The 24,077-nt window shown below is 40.6% G+C and overlaps 1 protein-coding gene across 2 annotated transcripts; it reads left to right on the top strand.

Annotated features, from left to right (window-relative positions):
* Positions 1-859: 859 nt before the first annotated feature.
* Positions 860-23,702, top strand: LOC308091496 (HMG box-containing protein 1-like). 2 transcript variants are annotated; one of them, XM_080437149.1, is made up of 11 exons: positions 860-879; positions 4,298-4,399; positions 6,153-6,345; positions 7,144-7,264; positions 8,148-8,262; positions 9,652-9,767; positions 10,512-10,668; positions 14,195-14,339; positions 16,114-16,395; positions 19,296-19,437; positions 20,119-23,702. In XM_080437149.1, the coding sequence occupies exons 2-11, from the start codon at positions 4,327-4,329 to the stop codon at positions 20,134-20,136; spliced, it is 1,362 nt and encodes a 453-aa protein (XP_080293275.1). In that variant the 5' UTR covers positions 860-879; positions 4,298-4,326; the 3' UTR covers positions 20,137-23,702. The 2 variants fall into 2 exon arrangements, with proteins under 2 accessions (XP_080293275.1, XP_080293276.1); XM_080437150.1 differs by lacking the exon at positions 860-879 and adding an exon at positions 895-1,010.
* Positions 23,703-24,077: the final 375 nt, after the last annotated feature.

Raw genomic sequence — 24,077 nt, forward strand, 5'->3', positions numbered from 1 at the left:
TGTACAATTGTGATTGCTTTATGCATTTGTAACTTTCTTTTACTATTTGAATAAAACGAAAAAAAAACTAAGTTCACATCTGGGCTCCTTTATTACATGTGTTTATATATAAATATGTGGGAGGGAGGGGGGTTTACAATAACAGGGGGGGTCATATACGAGGGGGGGTTCGCAATATATGGGGGGGGGAGTCATATACAACAGCGCCACACTACTCGGCCGCTCGCGGGTCCACCCGGCCCGTCAGCGCTACGCCTGGTGTGCGCTCGGCGCAGCGCACGGTAAACGCTGATCAAGGACGTCACGTGGAGACGTCGGGTCGCGACGAGCGGACGCTCCGGTCGGCGGGGCGTGGAGACGTCGTCACACTAGAAATCTGACATGATTTGCTACCTGGGAGGGAGCCCCACGTTACGTACCAGATGTGTGTTGTTAGAATGTTTCAAAAATCTCCCAAACATTCAACATTTTATTTCAAGTCTTTCCATGCGACGCGTTGTGAGCGTGTAGATCTGCTCTTATAGCGACAACGTTGCATCTGCATGGTGGAGGATAAATCTTTACAGACTGATGATGTTAATTACTTGTGAATCATTCAGTCTGATATCCGTTGTCTTTTGTATGTTATTTTAGAATTATAAATCCACTGTAATGTATGCAAAATAAAAAAATAACTTTTATTTCTTTCACAAATAAAAATATCCCATTTAGAAAATTCCTAAATGGAAATATTTATACTTATTTATAATTATTTATAACTAATACTATGTTATAGTTGCTTATTTTGGTCTTGTTTTCCTAGACCCCGGTTGCTTATTCCTCTCACACAATCTGGCAACACCGAAAGAGGGCATTATATTTCGATGGCGACAGCCCTCGGTGAGTGGAAGAGTTGTTCTGTCTTTTAACACTTGAATGCATTATTTTACAACGAAACAAACGGCTCAAACTCATATTTTATGCAACAAGCATGCAGTCTTTTATGACGCCGTTCCGAAACAACACCGATCGTAAGCTGTCATGTTGCTTTTCGTATATATTTTCGCTTTTATTTGATTTATTATGTGACGGACGGGGCTCTCTTTCTTTTTTCTCATTGTGACGTGTTGTTGTTTTGGTTTGTAAAGAAGCAGCAGCTGGAAGGTCTGGCAGCACTTTGTCTGTTTGTTTACCCGTCGCGCACTAAACTAAACGTGCTGAACAATAAACAAACACGATCGTCAATATTGACTTTGTTGTCTTTAATAGTGTTTTTTTTTTGTCGCTGTCGTATGATCGTCTACAATGTAGTTTATTATATCGTTATTACTAGATCAGATTTTGCCCTGACAATTAAATATGCATTGAATTGTCATGGCCTGCATACAAAAACAACAAAAAGTTTAAAGGTAAAAAAAAGTGTGTCTTTGTTGAAATGTTTATGGATGTCTTTGGTTCTCCATTCATTTGCACGGATGGGGTTGCGTCATCGTGCCTCAACTTGTTGACATTCTTTTGTTTACAATGAGAGACTCGCTTTTTTTTAATAGCCGGGGTCGATTCACGTTTTGAGAGTTGCACATCCGGTCCGGAGCGGATACGGAAGTGTGCCGTGCCATTACGTGTGTGTACGTTGAAATTTGCCGAAAACGGTAGGCGGGCTCTCAGACCGGATGTGAGTGCCGAGTGGTGAATGGAAACCAGGCTTTTCAAGACGTTGCGAATGCGATAAGAGCTGATCTACAAGCTATCAACGCGTCGCGTCGTTGATAGCTTGTAGATCAGCTCTTATTGACAATTGACAACGTTGCGTGATGGAGGATAAATTCAATCTTTGCCAGACTGTTAATTATTTGTTGAATCATTCAGTCTAATTTCCTTTGTCTTGAGTGTGTTATTTTAGAACCATAAACCCACTGGAATGTATTTATTGTTTAATTTATTGTTTACTTTTATTTCTTTCACAAATACATTTTTCCCATTTAGAAAATTCCCTAAATGGAAATATTGACGCTTTAAATTATACTTGATGTGAAATGTTCATTCATAGGCTTACACGTGAAATAGACACAAGCAGGAAGACATAAATAAAGGGAAATGAAATGTGAAAATAAATAAATAATACAGAGCAGATGATCATAATTATGACAGAAATATGAATGAATATGTGTATGCACATGTGTGAGTGTAGTGATCCAAGTTTGTAAACATGCCTGGACACATTTTGATCACATGATCAGACTGTCAGACAAAGGAACTCCTTCCCCAACACCACACACACACACACACACACACACACACACACACACACACACACACACACGTTTATAAGTGATAAATGTGGCTGTGTATGGTCTAAAATGTCATTGTCGGAATTTTGGCATTTTTGAGGGTGGATGTTTTAGATATCAATTTTGGATTCATGTTCCGTCTAGTCAAGGAAAAGATCTACATTTGACACCTTGAAGTGTTATTATTCATTCATTTGACTTGTGTCTGTGAAAGTGCCTGTCTGTGAAATCTTGTCTTCTTTCATTCAACACAATGATAGTTTAACCCATTAACACCGGGAACGCATCTGTGTGTCATTTTTAGATTTCTTTGGCTGTTCATAGCAGCTATTTTTGAAAAATCTTGAAAATGTCTTTGAATATATAGATTTCTATCTATTTCTATCTGTAACTCAAATCATTGCTTCTGGGGGATTCTACAAATGTCTTCTAAATCCTAACAGTTTTTTTTTAAACGTATGTTGCTATAATGTCAGAGGTTCTCAAAACCTTTTTTCATGTCAAGGACCCCCAAAATGACATGTATTTGTCCGCGGACCCCCCCATCTCAAAATATGTTGTTCCAGGGCCCCCTAGAAACAAATATTTGAGTTACAAAATAAAAATGTATATATATATATTCACAGATTGTTAAAATAAATTAAAAAAAAGCAGATCTACAAGCTCATAGCGCAGCAGTCGGTGCCGCGCTATGAGCTTGTAGATCTGCTATTTTTTAATAGCCAAAGAAATCTAAAAATGACACAGAAGCGTTCCCGGTCTTAATTGGTTAAAATCATTGTAGAAGAATGATTTCTCTGTAATCTTGTTGTTTATGAGATGTTCGTGTGAAATCATTCTATTCGAACGGACCAATCTTTTGATCTTTGGTTGAACAGATAGAATGATTCGTCTTGTCTTCATTCATTCAACACATGCTGTGTGATGTTTGGAAGACCCCGGATGTGAAATCATTCTGTTAGAGCAGGCGGTGGTGGGAAAAGTAATACAATATTTTACTTAAGTAAAAGTATAAATACTGCAATGTAGAAGTTTTCTGTTACAAGTAAAAGTCCGGAATTCAACATTTACTTGAGTAAAAGTATAAAAGTATTGGTCTCAAAATTTACTTAAAGTACCAAAGGTAAAAGTACTAAAATGTTTGAAAATAGCAGATCTACAAGTTCACAAGGCGTTGCGATGCAATGCGTTGTGAGCTTGTAGATAGGCTATTTTCAAATAGCCGAGGTATAAAATAGGGCTAAAGTGGTTCATGTATGTATTATAATGTAATCATTTTATATCTGCAAAGTAGCTAAAGTTTTCAAATAATTGTAGTGGAATAAAAGTACAATATTTGCCTCTGAGATGTAGTGGAGTAGAAGTAAAAGTATAGACAATTGGAAATACTCCAGTAAAGTCAAAGTACCTCAAAATTGTTCTTAAGCACAGTACTTAACTAAGTAAATGTACTCAGTTACTTTACACCACAGAGAGCAGGGGTCTTTTTTTCAGAACAAGGACCCCTTAGCTGTGAGAGAGAGATGAAGCAGGGACTCCCACTACATATCGTATAAAATAGTTATGCAGATTAAACGTTTTAATAGATTTCATAGATAGCTTCTTAGACCTGTTTGATTGTAGCACTATCATCAGAGTTGTGTAAATTAATAAATATAAATAAATTAATATTTGTGTTGGTATGTTTACACATTATCTTTTCTATTAATATGTCGGAGTTGGATTCATGCTAATGTGTATTTTCAGATATTTATCCACTTAAACCCTCAATACTCAGCAAACTAAACTGTTGGCTCTGTACTTATTCTGCTCTTTTCCCCCTCTACACCAAACCTCTTTCCTAAAAATAGCTGATCTACAAGCTCACAAGCTTGTAGATCACACAAAGATTTGGCGGCCCCCCTTTAGTAACTCTGAGGACCCCCTAGGGGTCCCGGACCCCCCATGTGTTAGAATGGCTGAATGCTTTGATCACCGATTCAACAAATAGAATGTCATGTTTCATTTTGTCTTCATTGTTTCAACAGATATGATGTGAAATCGTCGTTCTGTCAGAATGGATGAATCCTTTGATCCTCTCAAATGCACCGAGGACCTGCCCGCCTCACCCGGCTGCCACATGGACTATGGTAACTTAAGGCTGTCACGATTATGACAGTTTACTTGACGATGAATTGTCATAATTGCGATTTGATTGTGTGGCTTTTGGGGCCTTGTGAACATATATGACAACTTATCCCGTTAGGACCGGGAACGCATCTGTGTCATTTTTTGATTTGAACTAAAAAGCATTATTTCACACTTTTATTCAAATATAGCAGATATATAAGCTCATAGTGCGGCACCAAGTGTAAACATATATATATATTTTTTAAAGAAATCCAAATCATTTTGAGCTTCATTATAATGTTTGATAAACACAAAATCAAATTCAATCATGCATACAGTATTGCATACGTATTATTGTAGTGGTTCTCAAAGTGAGGTCTAGGGCTCCTCTGGGGTACTTGAAGGGGGTTCCAAATGGACCCTTACAGGTCTGTAACTCTGAGAGTGTACACATGGAACTAAATGGACCCTTATGGGTTCCAAAGCGGTTCCACAAATGTGATGGAACCGATTCCGGTTTCCTCAATGTTGGATCCAGTGCAGCGAAAATAGACGATCTACAAGCTCTCGCATTGAGAGCTTGTAGATCGGCGATTTTCGGTTGTTATTTTAAGATCAGAGCTTTTGAAGTGGTCAAACTAGCAATACGTTCAGAAGCATCTTCTATAAAATCTTAACTGTCTGGATATTTCATATAAAAGCAAAGGTTAAAGCCTCAATCTGTGATTTCTTCACCTGGTTGGCAGTATGTAGGACAGCAGGAACAATATTGCTAAAACATCATTGTTTTATATATTTTGTTAATTGTTTAAAGGGAACAGCGCTAGTGTGTGCTTGTGTGTGTGTGTGGGGGGGGGGGGCTCCATTCAGAAAACTCTGAACTCTGAATCTGCTATTCTTGAAATTCTTTAGAAAAATCTTGACATTTTAAAACACAAATCTTGTCTTCTGCGGGGGGGGGGGGGGGGCAAAACATCTTCAGATGGGGTCATGTTGAAGGGTCCTTGGCACGAAAAAGCTTGTCAGTTGTAGAATCGGCCTCAGGTCTTAACCCATTAAGACCGGTAAAGCATCTGTCATTTTAGATTTTATTTGTTTATTTTTTAATTGTGAAAATGTCTACATTTCTTAACTCAAATCTTTGCTTCTGGGGATTCTACAAATGTCTATCCTAACAGTTAAAAAAAAACGTATGTTGCTATAATATCGGTGGTTCTCAAACTTTTTTCAGGACCACCCAAAATTGTATGTATTTGTCCGTGGACTCCCCATCTCAAAATATTTTGTTCCAGGGACACTTAGAAGCAAAGATTTGAGTAAAACTGTATATATATATATACTAAGATTTGCAAAACTTTTCACGATTTTTCAAAAAATAGCAGATCTACAAGCTTGTATATGCTATTTTAGAATAGCCAAAGAAATCTAAAGTGACCGGCATTCCCGGTCTTAATGGGTTGAGAAGCACTGACTGACTGACATTGTGTGTGTGTGTACCCCTGAAGTGTGTGGGGGTATTTGTCCATGATTTGCTAACTGTTCATTTTTACAGCACCTTGTAATATTTGTGTCCTTGTATTGTATCTCTTATGTGGACATAAATAAATGAGTGAGTGTGTGTGTGTGTGTGTGTGTGTGTGTGTGTGTGTGTGTGTGTGTGTGTGTGTGTGTGTGTGTGTGTGTGTGTGTGTGTGTGTGTGTGTGTGTGTGTGTGTGTGTGTGTGTGTGTGTGTGTGTGTGTGTGTGTGTGTGTGTGTGTGTGTGTGTGTCCAGATGACATGCCGGAGCTCCAGGAGGTGGATCTGGACCGGCGCTCAGACGTGTACCAGGTGGGGTCCGAGGTGTCCCACCACCAGGAGGCGCTCAGCGGCAGCTCTCCACGCGACAGCGGCTGGCTCACAGAGCTGGCTAATATTGCCACGGGGCCCCAGAGCCCCCTGATGAAGGACAGCGCCCCCCACAAGAGGTTAGACAGCCAGGGACCCCCAAATTGATATACATTTGGCCGCGGACCCCCATCTGAAAATATGTTGTGCCAGAGACCGCCAGAAGCAAAGATTTGTGTTTGCTTAAAAAAAAATATATATTAACACATCAAGTACCGCCTCGCGATACTTCCGCCCTCCATGCTGGAGCCTAGAGGGCGGAAGTATCGCGAGACGGGACTTCCAACGTGATTTCAGTAAAACATCGCTCAATATGAACTGGGGGTCCGGGACCCCTCTCATCATGACTTAATAACATCAAATCAAGGTAGGACAGTGTTTCCCCTAGCCAGAAGCTGAAGGTGTGGGGGAGGATGCGTCGACATTTTTTGGGTTCTCAAAATAAGTATTTGTGCTCAAACACGAAGACTTATATAGTACATGTGCACAGTAATGAGCAGGAAAATATTTGTATAGTTTATATATGAATTGTCCAGATTTAGGAAAATATACTTTTATTAGACCAAGTAGTATAGACAAACTGTCATACATAACAAAAAAGACAGTGGTGGAGGAAGTACTCACACTTCTTACTTAACACATTACCTGCCAATCACGGATATGTCCATGATTAAATGGCGGCCAGATTTAAGGGGTGGCGGCCCGCCACTGCTTAATGCATACAGGGGAAACACTGTAGGAAAACGCCAAGGCCGACATTCTCCTTTAAGGTTGCACACAAGCACACGTACACACGTGTAGAGCATTCCTCAGAGTGTGTGTGTGTGTGTGTGTGTGTGTGCGCGTGTGTGCGCGTGTGTGTGTCTGTGTCTTTTCAGATCGTCTCCCGTCCGCATCTTTGGCCACAGTAACAGTTTGCATTCCTACGCCCGGCCCCCGCTGGCCAGCAGCGCCCCCACGCCCTCTAGAGGACACCTGAGGGAGCGCAGGCGTGTCAGGGTACGTGTTCACCTTCCATTCCTGTACAATAATGCACATAGATGATGTGTATTCAGTAGATCAAAGGTAGTGTAAGTGATATTTAAAATAAGTGTTCAATAGCTCTACATTGTGTCAGTAATCATAGCTATAGAGTGTTTATTCAGTAACAGTGGAAATTGTCAACCCAATGTATTGAAAATGTATTTTCTGTTTATGAACTCATTCACTACCAAGGACGATTTTTAAGACTTTTTTTTCCAAAGGCCCAGACTGGCAAAGAAGCTTTTCTTTCTTTTTTTATATCCGGCAGTGAAAGAGTTATTTAAAGAGCTGGAGAGACAGGGTGACCCCTGTTACTGAACAAACACTCTATAACAATGATTACTATCACAATATAGAGCTATTTAACACTGTTACTGAACAAACACTCTATAGCAATGATTACTATCACAATATAGAGCTATTTAACACTGTTACTGAACAAACACTCTATAGCAATGAGTACTATCACAATATACACTGTTACTGAACAAACACTCTATAGCAATGAGTACTATCACAATATAGAGCTATTTAACACTGTTACTGAACAAACACTCTATAGCAATGATTACTATCACAATATAGAGCTATTTAACACTGTTACTGAACAAACACTCTATAGCAATGATTACTATCACAATATAGAGCTTTAACATTTTAACAAAAACAAAAGCTTTAGCTTTATCCAAAGATTTCTCTTACACTACCTTTAATAAGCAAGGGATAATGAATGATGAGCAGGTCATTGTTGAGAAATAAACCCTGACAAGATGATTTAGACCCTGACGTGAAGCAGAGGTAGAGGTCTTTATCACCCTGAAGGGTTCATTTATCAATAATGACGGTTTTTCTCCACCAGGCCAGCAGTGAGTCCGAGTCGGGTGTGTTCTCCATGTCGTCGTCCTTCTCAGATGATGAGGACATGGTCTGGTCCCATTCCTGGCCTGACACGGCCTGGCACTGCTTCCTCAAAGGTATATGCACACGTGCACACTAGGGGTGGGACGATATATCGATATATCGATATATCGCGATACTTTCTCCCGCGATAAATAATCGATATACTGCCGAAAAATATCGATATTATTATTATTATTATTATTTATTCATTTTAGTTTGTGATACGTTGTTTTTCCTACTCTGTATTTGTGTAATGATGATTTTGAACTGTTTGGTGCTATTTTATGTGTTTATGAATTGAATACAAGGACTATCGTGATATATCGTTGGTGAATTTTCATGCAATATATCGTGATATCGCAATATATCGATATTTTCAGATATCGTGATATATCGGTGGTGAAATTTCTTGCAATATATATCGAATATCGTGATATCGCAATATATCGAACATCGTCGAATATCGTGATATATATTGTTATCGTGGGCCTAATATCGTGATATATATCGTATCGTGAGGTACCCATATCATCCCACCCCTAGTGCACACGCACATGCACAGCCACTGTGTACACCGTGACCGTAACTGCACAAACCAGTGGTTCTCAAACTTTTTCATCTCAAGGACCCCCCACGGACCCCCATCTCAAATATTTTGTTCCAGGGACCCACTCAGAAGCAAAGATTTGAGTTACAAATGTTTGCTTTAAAAATATGTGTATTCAAAGATTTGCACAAATTGTCACGATTCTTCAAAAAAATTGCAGATCTACAAGCTCATAGCGCGGCACTCGCCACGCTATGAGCTTGTATATCTGCTATTTTTGAATAGCCAAGGTATAAAAGGTAAAAATTATTGTGATGCTATATTAACACATTTTGCTGGGGACCCCCTGGAACCCCCCCCCCCCCCCCCCCCACGGACCCCTGGGGGTCCCCGCACCCCACTTTGAGAACCAATGGCACAACCCACCCAAACCAAAGGATGAATCCAGAACCTTTACAGAACCCGGAATGCTCCAGAACCCTTTTATGCGATTGTTTTTTTGCGTACTATTCCATTATAAAGAAAGCAGCAGAACCGGGCACATCCGCTGGAGGGTTGGTGCAGGACCAACAGAAGTTACAGGCAAATCAAAAAGCTTTACTGTTTAACATTTAGCCTAGTCAAGTCAAGTCACCTTTATTTGTATTCTGTAGCACGCTTAAAAACAACTGGAGTTGATCCAAAGTGCTTTCCAGTCAGGAAGAAAACAACACCAAGACACCAGAAAAATAAATAAATCACAAGCTGGTCAAGGCGGCTCTCATTGACTCATTGGCACCTGACTGGCCCGTGGACTGACCCCATCTTCTTCTATCATAGCCTTGGGCTTCCGTTGGGGTCCTAATAATACATGTGTCTGTTCAGGCTGTCATCGGGGTCCTACAGTAATACTACATGTTTTGTTTTTTTTGTTCAGGCACACGCCTGCGCTTCCATCGGGGTCCTAACGTGGAGTGGCAGGACGCCGATGACCTCAGAGACTCTGACGACGATTCAGACGATGAAAGCGTGACGTCATTCTCCACTCTCAAGGTTCTTAAAATCATTAACTCATCACTGCCAGAGTTAAACATCATCTTTAGCTCCCCTTGCCAGCGATTCATAGCGTTTTTTTACTAAACTTTTTTTTCTTCACAAAGATCCATCCGCCGATCGCTTTAAAAGACGTAGCCGAGTTTTGTAGAATCTGAGAAAAACATGTGTGCCGCCGCGATAGTCCATTCCATAGTTGTTGGCAGTTGAATGTGGGTTGTTTTTGCCAAATAGCAAAAGAAAGCAGAGAAAATTTGACTTTTATAAATCCTTTAACATAAGATCGGACGGGGCTGGGTTTGTTGTGATCACATTATTTCCGGGTCTAAGTCAAAGGATCAACTCATAGGTTGGCGAACAGTGCCCTCTAGCGTAAACCATTGAAGACACACAAAAAAAAACACACTCGGCAATGGCAGGCTGAGCCTCGGGCCACTCGTCAATGGCAGTCAATGAGTTAAACATTCATCAAATAATTTCTAACATTCGTTCCCACCTACACCTCACTGCTGTTCCTGGTTATGAGCAACTGAAAGCTGTTTCACATCTCTGGTTTCATGTACAAGAAATTACAACTAATGGTCTTTACAGAATGTAGACTAAATACAAGCTCACAACGTGAGTGTGAGCTTGTAGATCTTCTATTTGTGTGTAGCAGTTTGGTGGTGGTTTCGAATCTACCAGGTGATTGGCTGTGTGTTGACTTGCGGTGTGATTTGATTGGCTGTGGTGTGGTGTTTTCAGCGCTACGGTTCGGAGGGTTTGCGGTTGGTGAACCGCGAGGAGACGCTGTCGTTCAGCCAGGCCGTTCTCAAGTTGACCTTTGACCCCGGCTCACCTGATCACGGCCTTCTAACTGCAGAATGTCGACTGGACCATCCCTTCTTCGTCAAAAACAAAGGTATTACAAACATGATCTGAAAATTAAAGGTAGTGTAAGTGATATCTTTTGGTTATAGAGTGTTTGTTCAGTAACAGGGGTCTCCCCATCTCTACAGCTCTTTAATAAACAGAAATCACATGTTCAGATGAGACACCAGTTTCATCCAATCGGGAAAGAGTACCAAATTTTCAGCTTCACTTTTATAGTGCTCCCGTTCCAATTCTGTCAGCTAATTTCTTTGTGTCATCACGTTTTTATTTTCAAACCTTTATTTATTCTCGAAGGACATTTGTATCCTGTATGAGTTCTCCTAGCTCTGGTCCAGTAGTCCAGTTCTCTCTAACGCTCTGTTAGGAGCGATGCTATTCTCAATTTCTCATGGACTGAAACTTCCACTACCGTGCGAGGTCTCCAACTGTAGTAAAAATAGAGAAAACTATGTTGCCAGATCTGTAAAGGGCGCAGTTGAGTAGATAAAATAATTTCCGTCTGGAGGACATAATTTTATTTTCTGCCCAAAAGTGTATTATACCGAGAAGGTGGAGTCCTGAGAATAGTCTTTCAACAACACTAAACAGCCTTTGCTTCCGTGAGTAGCGAAATTGTTGTTTTGCACCCTGTCCGTCCGTCCGCCCGCCCGCCCGCCCGCCCGCCCGCCCGTCCGTCCGTCCGCGTGTGTGTGTGTGTGTGTCCGTCCGTCAGTTCTTCTTGCTGAAGAGCTAATCTCCGGCACGTTGGCTTGATGGCAGCGAAACTGTGCACACACTCCCTGGATGCCAGAGAAGAACCTCGGCCCCACATTTTTCACATGGGCCTGTTATAGTAGCCTGGTAAACCCCCCTCCCTCCGGAAATCTCATTTGCATTTGATTTCAGGAAGGAGGTCTGGGATTGCGCAGGGAGTAAAGCTGCCCGAACACTGCGTGTTCGAACCAATCAGCGGCTGCTAGGGGCGGGATCATCCAATCACCTGCCTAGTAGCTTGAAAAAAAGAAAAACCGTCTGTCATCGATTCTGCGACCGGAGTCTCAGATGGGAAGTAGGCTGTGAAACAAATGTGTGTCGCAAGCTTCTTCCATTTGACGGTGTCAGGTTACTGTTATAGTGCCACCAGGAGGCAGAGTTTTGCAAAACATATTTTTGGACAGCACTCCTACAGATTTTGTCCGAATATCACGCACATCGGTACAAAGTATCTCTAATAGTCATTAGACGAAACGTGTCTTTCAGATTTTTCATATTCCATCCTGATTGGCTAAGATTGCCTTCCAAAGTTTGCAGGAGTGCTCCGTTTTGAACAAAATGTCTCAAATCATGAACACAGCGTGCAATTTCCGTGAAATGTAGCATGCACTTTTCCACTAGGCCGAGGAAGAAATGCCACTTGAAAATGCTCAAATAAGTTTCATGGTGGCGCTATAACAGGCCAATTTGTGTTTTTACCTACAACTGCACCAATCTGTGTAAAACTTTGTATGCACACTTCCTAGAGACCAAAGAAAAACCTTTGCCCTGCATTTTTCAGATCTGCCTTTTATAGCGCCACCAGGAGGCCGACTTACGTAAAACTTTTATATTAATACTTCATATTTTGTCCAAACATCACGCAAATCGGTACACATCATTTCTATAGTCATGTGATCAAGGCGGATCCGTCCGATTTTTTATATTCCATCCTGATTGGCGAATTCCGAACATTGCTGGCCCACAATAACCTAGCTGACCTGGCGGAGACCTGTGCTCCGAGGAGGACTTTTTCTAGTTTTCTTTATTTTTGCTACAGTTGGAGACCTCGCATGGTAGTGGAAGTTTCTGTACATGGGAATAGCGCTCCTAACAGAGCGTTGGAGAGAACTCGCTAACGCACTGGACCATAACTAGAGTTCTCCCTCCGGATTGGATCAAATTGGTATCCCGACTTGAACATTTATTTTCTGTTTCTGAGAGACATTGGAGACCCCTGTTACTGAACAAAAACTCTAACACACTTTAATAACATAATAGCATATACATCATTGCACCCTAAAATTACAAGGAAAAACCATTCAGAGCCGCTTGTTGTACTAGGAATGTATGGTTTATTTTATTTTAATGTATGGTTTATTGTCTTACACTCTGCTGCATGTATATGCAACAGGTGATCAATTCACACCAGTGGAGGAAAGTAAATAAGTAAATTCACTAAAACAAATGTATTTTATTGTGCTTTTTTACTCCACTACAATAACTTGGCAGTAATTAGTAGTTACATTGATATTTAGATATTACATGCTCATTAATTGATAGATGATGACGTATCATTAGGGGCCATGTCCGCAAAAGTCTTTTTTGAGCGGAGGAGCGCTTCGGATATGGTGTTCAGACAGTGTGCTTCTTACTAAACACAGTGTTTATTGACGCCCACAATGTTCAAACCCATCAACTGTTGTTGGCTTAAACATTGTGTCATCTATTTTAACTATTTTCAGTTATTATTAGTTATTAGCACAAATAGCCTAGCTGAAATAACGGTAAACATGGACTTCTCATGGTCGTGGTAACTATTCAAAATCAGGTCATACATTACCAGGTTGTCAGACATAGCCAGGAGAATCATACGTCACATTGATGATAGGGCTGTCACGATTAAGACATTTTACTTGACTATTTTATTGTCGCTCAAATGATTTAAAAAAACTGATGTTGTGGAACATTATGAATATAAATTACATTTCTGTTTGGCCTTTAAGCTTTGTAAACTAAAGTTGCACAGGGCAGATAACAAATAACGTATATTTAATAACTTATATATTTAACACATCGGGTGCCAAACACGGTCTGAACCGTGTTTGCGCAGAGTAGCGGTCCGGTGCCGAACACGGTCCAGACCGTGAAATATGTCTTTTTGTTTTTTTCGTTTTTCTCCACACGGGCGGGGCTAGAGCAGCTCTGGGAGTACCCATTGTGATCTTGAGAAGGATAGGCCAGATAGATCACCGGAAAAACAAAAACATGGCTGCCATCCACTTCCTGTCTATTTCCTTCTTTAAAACACCTATATCTCCGAATCTGTTTCCGGTGGGGAAAACCGGTCATGCGCGATGCGCGATCCCCCCCCATTGTAACTCGCGAGTGAAATGTTATCGTTCCAGGTTGTAGCCAGGGTCATCGCGCAACATGAATGGATGTTTTTTTTTACATGGATTTGCTCCTCGTGGAGTCTAGAGCTTTAAACAGCAAAGCGCAGTCAATGGGGAGAATGCTGGCACCCAACGTAAGTTGTTATGAAAAAATGCTGGCACCCAATGTGTTAATAATAAAAATGATAATAATAACATTAATAGTGGAAATAGCTGATCTTCAAGGTCAATCGCATCTGAGTGTTAATACATTTTAATTAATACATTTTCGACTATTTGAATAAACATTTTCAAAAATGTCACTGGGCACACCCCTAGTAGACAGGTGCTAGAAGCTTAAAAAAGGCTTTCTCTGGCCACGATCACTTATAGGATAGAATTTACCCAGCGGGTCAGAGTCATCAGAATGGGTTTCTTGTCTTTCAGGGTGGTCTTCCTTTTATCCGAGCCTTACAGTGGTGCATCATGGGATACCTTGTTATGAGATGCAGGTGGGCGAAGTCTGTCTGCCCCCGAACCACCCCGACGCCATCAACTGTGACGACTCTGTGGTGTTCGACACGTTCAGGAGGTACGCTATTCTCACATCAACATTATCACCACATCAACTGTTCAAGAGCTACGTTATCCTAGCCTGGAAACCAGACGAATCTTCTAGTGCAAAAACAAAAAAGAGCACTCTGCAGATTTGGTCTGGCGCCGCTTGGTTGTGATTGGATTTCCCTGCCCCCGAAGCACCAATCAGGGCCCAGTATGCAATTATGGGGGGTGTTTAACACCAGAGGCATTTTTTTATTTCACCCCCTTTGAAATGCAGGTTCCACACAGAGATTCCAGACTAATATCTACGCAGTAGGCCTGACCTCGACTAGTCGAATAGTCGACTAATTAGTCGCGGGGGGTCCGAGTCGACTGCGTGTCTCTTAGTATAATTATATATATATATACAGGGTCCCCACGGTCATGAAATTCCTGGAAATATTTTGAAATTAGAAAAATCTTTTTCCAGTCCTGGAAAAGATTTGGAATTTATCAAGGGTCCTGGAAAAATATTTGGCTATGTATTGTTTTTGGCAATTTCTTTCCAAAACATCTATAACATTACACAAAATATGTATTTTCTTTCCAAACGGGCTGCGTGATTGTAGCCTAATGTATACCGGATGTGACAAAAATAACAGATCTACAAGCTCACAACGTGCTGCAGCGTGATGCATAGTTAGTCAATTTTTTAGTTTTTAGTTTAGTTCTTTATTTTTGCTACACTGCCTGTCTTTGGGCATTGCACATAAGAGTAAGAGACTCATTATTGCGCTGAATGTTATATATAATAATGTTATACAGGCCTGGAAATTGGGTTAAATATTCTGGAAAAGTCTTGGAAAAGTTTTGGAAATTCATTGGTAAAAATGTGTGGGAACCCTGTATATATATTTTCTTTTAATTCAATTATTCGACAGAGAGATTGGCCTAGTTTTTTATATTAATTAACTAATAGTAAGCCAAAAATAGGATATACATCATGATTTATTGTGAGAAACCAATAGTATATGTTAAATCAGACACTAAGCACCCCTACTGCCCAAATGGAATGTTCCTCTATTGCATAACATATTTTTTGCATGATTTGACTGAGAGATTGGCACTGCCAATCTCAGTCGAATCATGAGACACATGGGGGTGTGTCCTTAGTCGACTGCCAGTCGACTATTGGCAATTAGTCGCCAATCAGATTCGACTATACAAATCCTTAGTCGGGGACAGGCCTACTACGCAGTGATATTAGTCTGGTCATGCCAGGCTAACGTTATCGTTATTTGATGAACCAGGTACCCCAAGTACATATCAATGTACCCCCATCTGGAGAAAAATTGTGCCAGGGAGCCCCAGAAGAGAAGATTAATGTTAACATTTTTCAAAATGTTCCAAAATTGTTTGATATTTTGTGGTTAAAATGATTGTGATGCTGCATTAACTACTTTTGCTGGGGACTCCACTTTTAGAACCACTGGGCTAAAGGGCCTGTTCACGTCAATTATAACAATGATGTGAGCGTCCACACTGATTGATGAGTATTCGGCCGCAGACCCCCATCTGAAAATGTTTTGTGCCAGGGACCCCCAGAAGAGAAGATATGTGTTAACTTTTTTAACACATTTTTAAAAAATAGCTAAAGTATAAAATATGGATAAAGTGGTTACAATTATTGTGATGCTATATTACCTAATTTCGCTGGGGACCCCCTGGAACCCCCCGCCCAAGGACCCTGTGGTCCCCGGAGCCCACTGGTTTACCGTGTGTACAGTGAGTATGTGTGTCAATAACTACTGTCATGTAATTTACAGTTACGACTTCACGCCACTGGACTCGTCGGCTGTGTATCTGCTGAGCAGCATGGCGCGCCAGCGACGCACCTCCCAGTCCAGTGGGGGCGCCGTGAGCCCGGACTGTGACGGTTCCTCCCCCCCGCACGCCTCAGGAAGCAGATCCAACAGAGGCCACGCCTCCTCAGTGACGACGGCCGTGGCCACGCCCACTAAATGCAAGCGGCCAATGAACGCCTTCATGCTCTTCGCCAAGAAGTACCGCGTGGAGTACACACAGCAGTACCCTGGGAAAGACAACAGGTACGACACAATACATGCTATTTAGTGCTACTTAAAATAAGTGTTAAATAGCTCTATATTGTGAGTGTAATATAGAGCAGGGGTCTTCAACAAACTCTGGGGGACCCCCCAGAGTTACTACAGGGAGGGGGGCCACCCCATGTTTTTTACATGAACCACTTGAACCCCAGCATCCATATTCTGAGTGGAACATTAGCCAAAAATAGCAGATCTACAAGCTCGCAACACCTTGCAGCGCGAGGCGTTGTGAGCTTGTAGATCTGCTATTTTTGGCAAAGAGGGGAAAAAAATACTAAATATTGACGGTGGTTAAATGTCTGAAAATACACATTAATCGAACATACACTGATGATAGTGCTGTCAAAGTCTATGAAGCTGTCTAAGAAATCTATGATTTTTTTTTATTTACAACACAATTTTATACAATATGTAGTGGGGGTCCCTGCTTCTTCTCTCTCTCAGCCAAGGGGTCCTTGGTCTGAAAACGTTGAAGACCCCTGCTATAGAGTGTTTGACAGTAACAGTGTTAAATAGCTCTATATTGTGATAGTAATCATTACTATAGTGTGTTTGTTCAGTAACGGTGTTAAATAGCTCTATATTGTGATATTAATCATTACTATAGAGTGTTTGTTCAGTAACAGTGTTAAATAGCTCTATATTGTGATAGTAATCATTACTATAGAGTGTTTGTTCAGTAACAGTGTTAAATAGCTCTATATTGTGACAGTAATCATTGCTATAGAGAGTTTGTTCAGTAACAGTGTTAAATAGCTCTATATCGTGATAGTAATCATTGCTATAGAGAGTTTGTTCAGCAACAGTGTTAAATAGCTCTATATTGTGATAGTAATCATTGCTTGTATAGAGTGTTTGTTCAGCAACAGGGGTCTTTCCAGGTCTTTATTAAAAAGAACATACATTTTCAGGTCAGGGTACTATTCTATACAGGATACAGGATAAATAAGTGAAATTTGAAGCAATGACACACAACAATAAGCATTCAAAATTGGAACTGAAACAGTATAACATTGAAGTTAATGAATGGGTCCTATCTCCTGATTTGATGAAATTGGTGTCCCATCTGAACATTTATTTTCTGTATACTAAAAAGCTGGAGAGTTAATGACCACGCTATACTATAGCATTGATTACTATCACAATATAGGGCTATTTAACACTGTTACTGAACAAACACTCTATAGTAATGATTACTATCACAATATAGAGCTATTTAACACCGTTACTGAACAAACACTCTATAGCAATGATTACTATCACAATATAGAGCTATTTAACATGGTTACTGAACAAACACTCTATAGCAATGATTACTATCATAGACCTTTAACTTTTTAACTAAAAACTAAAACTATCACTTTAATTTAGTATGCCAAATTAGTATGTGAGAGTTTTTAGTATGTCCAAAGCATAGTAGCTACTAAGTAGTACATTACATTCATACAACATTCTGGAGATATTACAGTATGCAATAATGGATGTCCCACAATATATTGTGGTAGTGATGACAACAACAACATACCAGAATGTACATGGCGGACAGGGACCAAACATCTGTTGTAACGACCATTATACTTTTATTAAACACAAGTAAAATGTTTTTTTTGTTGAAACCGTCCAAAAAAGGTTTAACTGATATACACAGTGATGGGCGGCAGTGGCTTAGGGGTAGGGTAGCCGGTAGAGCGGCCGGATGGCAACCGCGAGGTTCCCAGTTCGATCCCGGGCTCCCCCAGAGTTAGAGTTAGTGTCGAGGTGTCCTTGAGCAAGAGGCTGAACCCCTAATTGCTCCCGATGAGCAGGTTGGTGCCTTGCATGGTTTCCTCTGCCATCGGTGTATGACTGTGTGTGTGAATGGGTGAATGTAATGCACAATCTATGTACAGCGCTTTGGATAACAGCGCTATATAAATGCACCATTTAACATGTGATGAAACAGGAACATGTATGTGTAGTACCTCTGCCTTGTCACAAGATGGGGCACTTTCCTAACATTCTGTGTGCTCTCATTATCCCATTTAGACCTGAGGCTGATTTTACTTGAATTTTATATATATATATATATAGCTCTGCTGTCCGGCAGAAACCAACTAACTCCAAAATGTTCATTTTTCAGGAAATGAAAAAAAGTTAGTTAGGACGTTTTGTTCATCATTGATAAGAACAGCTGAATGGACCCCCAAGCTCACAATGAGGTTGGAGGTCAAAAGGGGGTGGAGCCCCTCTTTGGTGGACTTAGCTGGTTTAGCAGAAAGTTTGACGATCCAATGGAGTTAGCTGGTTTTGTCAGAAGAGCTTTTAATACTTTTCATTGGTTCAATTTTTTTTTTTATCAACACACAGACGTAAAGGGTGTTCAATAGCACTGATTAATGGAAAAAATGCAAAAGCGTCAAAATGGAGTTAGCTGGTTTCTGCCGGACAGCAACGATATGTATTTAAAAATATAGATGTTGCTATATACATAGCAACATCTAAAATGACACAGATGCTTTGTATAGGGTATACGAAGGCTTTCCAGGTCTAAATGGGTTATGTCACATAATATGAAACATACATAATATGTATGCCAGTGTTAATTTTGACAGAAAATTCTGATTTAGACTTAGTCTTAGTCTTTTGAATAACACACCATTTAGTTGTAGTCCTATTTTAGTCATCTGTAATGGTTTAGTCTTAGTCTAGTCTTAGTCGACTAAATATCAAAATCGTTGTCTTTTAGTCTTTTAGTCTCTTAGTCTTAGTCAACAACATTAATATTAATATTAATAACACTGGTGTATGCACTAAAAAGTAGGTTAAAAAAACAGTAGTATGTGATTTTGGACGCATCCCCTTTGACCGATGCTGTGACCTTGACCTTTGACCCTGCCACGCAGAGCCATCAGTGTGATCCTGGGCGACCGGTGGAAGAAGATGAAGAGCGAGGAGAGGAGGATGTACACCCTGGAGGCCAAAGCCCTGGCCGACCAGCAGAAGAAACTCAACCCTGACTGCTGGAAACGCAAGAGAACCAACTCTGTAAGGACGGAACCTTCTGAACAAGTTATCCCATTCAATTCGGGAACGCATCTGTGTCATTTTAGATTTATTTGGCTATTAAAAAATAGCAGATCTACAAGCTCACTTTTTTTAAGCAAACATTTGTAACTCAAATCTTTGCTTCTGGGGATTCTATAAATGTGTAAAATCTGAAAAAAATTATGTTGCTATATATCAGTGGTTCAACTTTTTCATGTCAAGGACCCCCAAAATGTATTTGGCCGTGGACCCCCCACTTCTCAAAATATGGTGTTCAGGGACCCCCCAGAAGCAAAGATTTGAGTTAAAATGTTCGCAAAACTGACCTGAACTGGGAACCACAGTGGGTGTCAATATTCCACAGGTTGAAAGATGGGGAAAGGGGTAAAGCAAAACAACCATTAAAAAAATTAAAATGCAGTGGTCTAGTTAGTTTGATAGTTAAAAGCTGTCTTTGGTAGTCCACAATAGCCAACATATTGTTTGGCTATTCATATTACTATTATATGACGCTTTCCGTGTAACTGAAAATCGCTCATATACAAGCTCACAACGCATCGAGTTGCGACGTGTTGTGAGCTTGTAGATCTGCTATGGGTGGGGTTCAAACACTCAATAATTCAGTGTTTTTATTATGTATTCAAAGCCTGACTTCTTTTTTTTATTCAATTCATCCACCAGGGTTCACAGCAGACTTAGATCTTTCCCAGAATCCTCTCTGGGGGGGATGGATGGAGAAGCAGGACGCGATGATGTCATCTCTCCAACTGTGACAACAATTTTTTTAATCCACCTTTTATAACCGTCAAACATTATGCAGACAAATTATTATGGAGGGGAAAAAAACAATTATGAGTTTTATATGAAACCTGTAATCTAGTAAACTAACTTTGCTTATATATATTTTCTTATAACTTTGATGTCAGAGATGCCTTGAGCTTCAGTCATCATCCGGTGGCCGCTCGCCGACAAGAACCCCTTGTCGACTAGCGGCACCGCCGTACTGCGAAGTATAAATGATGCTTTAGGGGGCGTGGTCACACATACTCGTCAGAAGCATCAGCGTCTCGTACACCAGTGGTTCTCAAAGTAGCCTGCCCCAGCCCGTCTGATATCTGGCATAGAGGGGCGGATTCAAAATCTCCGGCAAAAACATCTGTGGGCTCCCATTGGTTCACCGATCTGTGTGCCCGCCCCCGCCCCGCGCCCCCTCCTCCTCCCCCAATGTGCAGCATTGAGAGCCCTGATGTCACAACATTTGAAGCGACGCCCACTGCACTCTGGTTGGTTGGGGAAATGAAAGGTTGACTCCCACTTCCTATGCCAGGAATGTCAACAGCTTAGTCCAGGCTTTCTTTTTGAGCAAAACACGAAGGAAAATAAAAGCCTGGAGATCGAGGCTATTCTCAAAGTGACCCAGGGGGAAGGGTCCTTGACTCTCAAACTTTTCCATGTCAAGGACCCCACAAATGAATATGTATTTGGCCGTGGACCCCATCTGAACGGGGGGGTAGGCAGAGAGAGTGAGTGCTACTGAATTTACAATTAAGGCATTTAGCAGACATTCTTATCCGGAGCGACTTACAATAAGCAAGGCAAATAATCACATACATAGAATGCAGAGACAACTGTGTAGTACCCCAAGAAGCTAGGATCGCGTCACGCTAAACGGTATACGTACTATCGAGTGCTATGTATACATGGCTCTGTCCAAGTCAGAGAGTTGAGTTGTGGGTAAGTCCAATTATTTTGGAGGCAGTTACTGTATGATGTGATGCTGCTAAGTTTGTTCCCGTTGGAAGAAACCAACAACCTGCAACAACAAGGGAAAAAGGCTCTATGCACAGCAGCCATATTGTAAAGAAGTTGGGCCTCACTTCCTTCAAAGGTCTTACCGATACTAATGAAGGCTCTGTTCCATTTAGTGTAGCAAACGTTTGAGAGTTATGGGGGGGGGGGTCCTCGAAATTCAGAGTTACACACCTGTAAGGGGCTATTTGGAACCCCCTCAAGGAACCATGAGGGTCTCTGGACCACACTTTGAGACCCACTGGTGTAGCAGAGTGTTTGCAGTGGGTCAACACCCTCACTCTGTTCGAGCAGAATGGAACAGAGCCTTAATTAGTATCATTGGTAACACCTGTGAAGGAAGTAAGCAATAGGCCCAATGCCTGTCCAAAATGGCTGCTGTGCATAGAGTTTATTGAAGCGTCCTCCGCCTCAGCATGTGTTTGGCTTCTGACCCACACGTGTGACCGTAGCCCCTTGCGCTTGAAACCCACCAGGCACGCAAAGCATATAAAGCACTTTTGTTATTCCGCTCCACGTTAAAGGAATACTTCACCCAAAAAACTAGAAATAATCCTAGCAATTACTCACCTTGAGGCCTTGAATTCAATTGAATTCTTGAATTTTAATTTGTGTTGCATTCCTGAGCCAATAATCCAATATTTGAAGTAAATAGGAGAATCTATTTAAAGCAAAAACCACATTTAAAACATTTTCTTTGAACCTGCATCATCAGTAGGCTCATCAGTGATTACACTGTGAGAGTTTATATTATTCTTTTATATAGTTTTGCATTGGTCTTCTTCCACAACGGCGTCCATTCAAGGCTTCATTGGGTGTAAATGATTGGAAAAAATTATAGTCATTGTTTGAGTGAAGTATTCCTTTAATGAATGCAGCCCTTCTCATTGGCTGCGCACGGACGCTCCACTCGTGCACGTAGATATATCTTTTTTGCTCTAGGCGGAAAACAAATAAAATAAAGTTTGTCCGAGCGCATTCTCATTGAGTTGCATTGACCAGACCTGCTGTGGCCCAGGTGGTTTTTTGTGAGAACAGTCGCGCAAACAAACCTTGCGGAGCCCAAAATAAAGTGCTGTGTGCTGTGGGTTCCAGGCATTATATTCCTCTGAAATAAGAAGCTGCTCTTTTGTTTTGAGGTTGTCTTAGGAAACATGGACACCTTGTGGTGCTAAAAAAGAGCAGTTCAAATATAAAAAAAACGTCTAGACATGTTTAAAAGAGGATTAATCAGCTGTTCATAGGGATTGGATTTGTACAACTCAGTTTATTGCACAGATTCACAACTCTTTTGTATTTGTATTTTTTTTTGTAATATGGAACCTACTCTGCTGCACACAGTATACAAAGAAATATAATCGTAACAAAAATAGTTTAACTCCGAAAAGTGTTCGAATGGAATCAAATAGAACCATTTGGTCACACTGTATGGAAACTTTGTCCATTTGGTTCCATTTGTACTCTTCTAACCACTTAAACCTATATACCTAGCTGACTAGGGTTCCCCAGGGGTCTATAGTAGATCCCCTCCTTTTTTCCCCTCTACACCAAACCTCTTTGGCGAAAATAGCCTATTTTAACCGAAATGTTCGCCAATTTTCTGAGAATGTTCGCTTATTATGACAGAACAGGGACACTTGGGTTCATTTAAGTTACGTGGTCGTACCACACCAAACACGATAACTGTAATAAATATTAATTTATAACAATTATACGTTTATAACAACTTTTTACAACTTTTCAAAATCATTTTCGACATTAAAACATGAAAACATAAATGTTCACCAAAAAGTAAAAATAGCAGATCAGAGCTTGTAGATCTGATATTTTCACTATTTAAATATTTACTGCGAAAGCTAAATTTCCCCTCAAATAACGGATGCTGGGATTGAAGTGGTTAAGGCCTATTCAAAAATGTTCCAGAAAAGCCGAGCTTCTGAGCTAAATTCTTGGACTTTATTTTCTTTCTTTTTTTTCCGTCTATGCAACACCCGGGTCTCCCACGTGTAAAGCCAACATCTTATCCACTATAGCGCCTAAAGGGGAATTCACCCTTGGACGGCGGAGATATTAGGCTTTTGGTCTTCAGTCAGAGGCTCTTGAGCCAATACCGCTGCACCTACAATGACACGGCCAAAATATGGAATGGCAGGTTGAAAGTGGTTAGAAAACCCGGGACACATCGGCTACATAATTGCAGATTGTGTCGTCAAAAAGGTCAAATAATGAGTGATATATCGCAGGGGTCTTCAATGTCTAATAAGTGTTCAGGGCCAGGGTTTTCACGGTGTTGCATTTCTTTTATTGCACTTTATATACATATGTAATCTTATCTAATTCAGCCATGTGTATGATATTATGACATCATAATGTTGTGCTTTTGTTCATAATGTACAGGTTCACATCAGCGTCATGCCAACATCTTTGTATTATATTAAAGTTGATAGTACATTTTATGTTATTTGTCTGATATTTTTGTTTTCCTAAACTGAAGACTGACTTTGCTCAACATTCAGATTGTACACACATGCATTTAACCCTTTAAGACCGGGAACGCATCTGTGTGACATTTTAAGATTTATTTGGCTATTAAAAAATAGCAGATCTACAAGCTCATAGCGCGGCACTCTGTGTGGCGCTGTGAGCTTGTATATCTGCTATGTTTTAATAAACATAGAATTTTAAAATGTACAAATTTTAATTTTTAATTTGTCCCAAAGAAATCTTTAATTACACAAATGATGCTTTCCCAGTCGTAAAGGCTTAAGAGACTTTGAAGTGCTACCGATTGAGACCCTTAGTACAGTCTTTCCTAAAGATCCGATTTAATA

Source organism: Gymnoscopelus braueri (assembly GCF_963280865.1).
Source record: "Gymnoscopelus braueri genome assembly, chromosome: 9".
Classification (NCBI taxonomy): Eukaryota; Metazoa; Chordata; class Actinopteri; order Myctophiformes; family Myctophidae; genus Gymnoscopelus; species Gymnoscopelus braueri.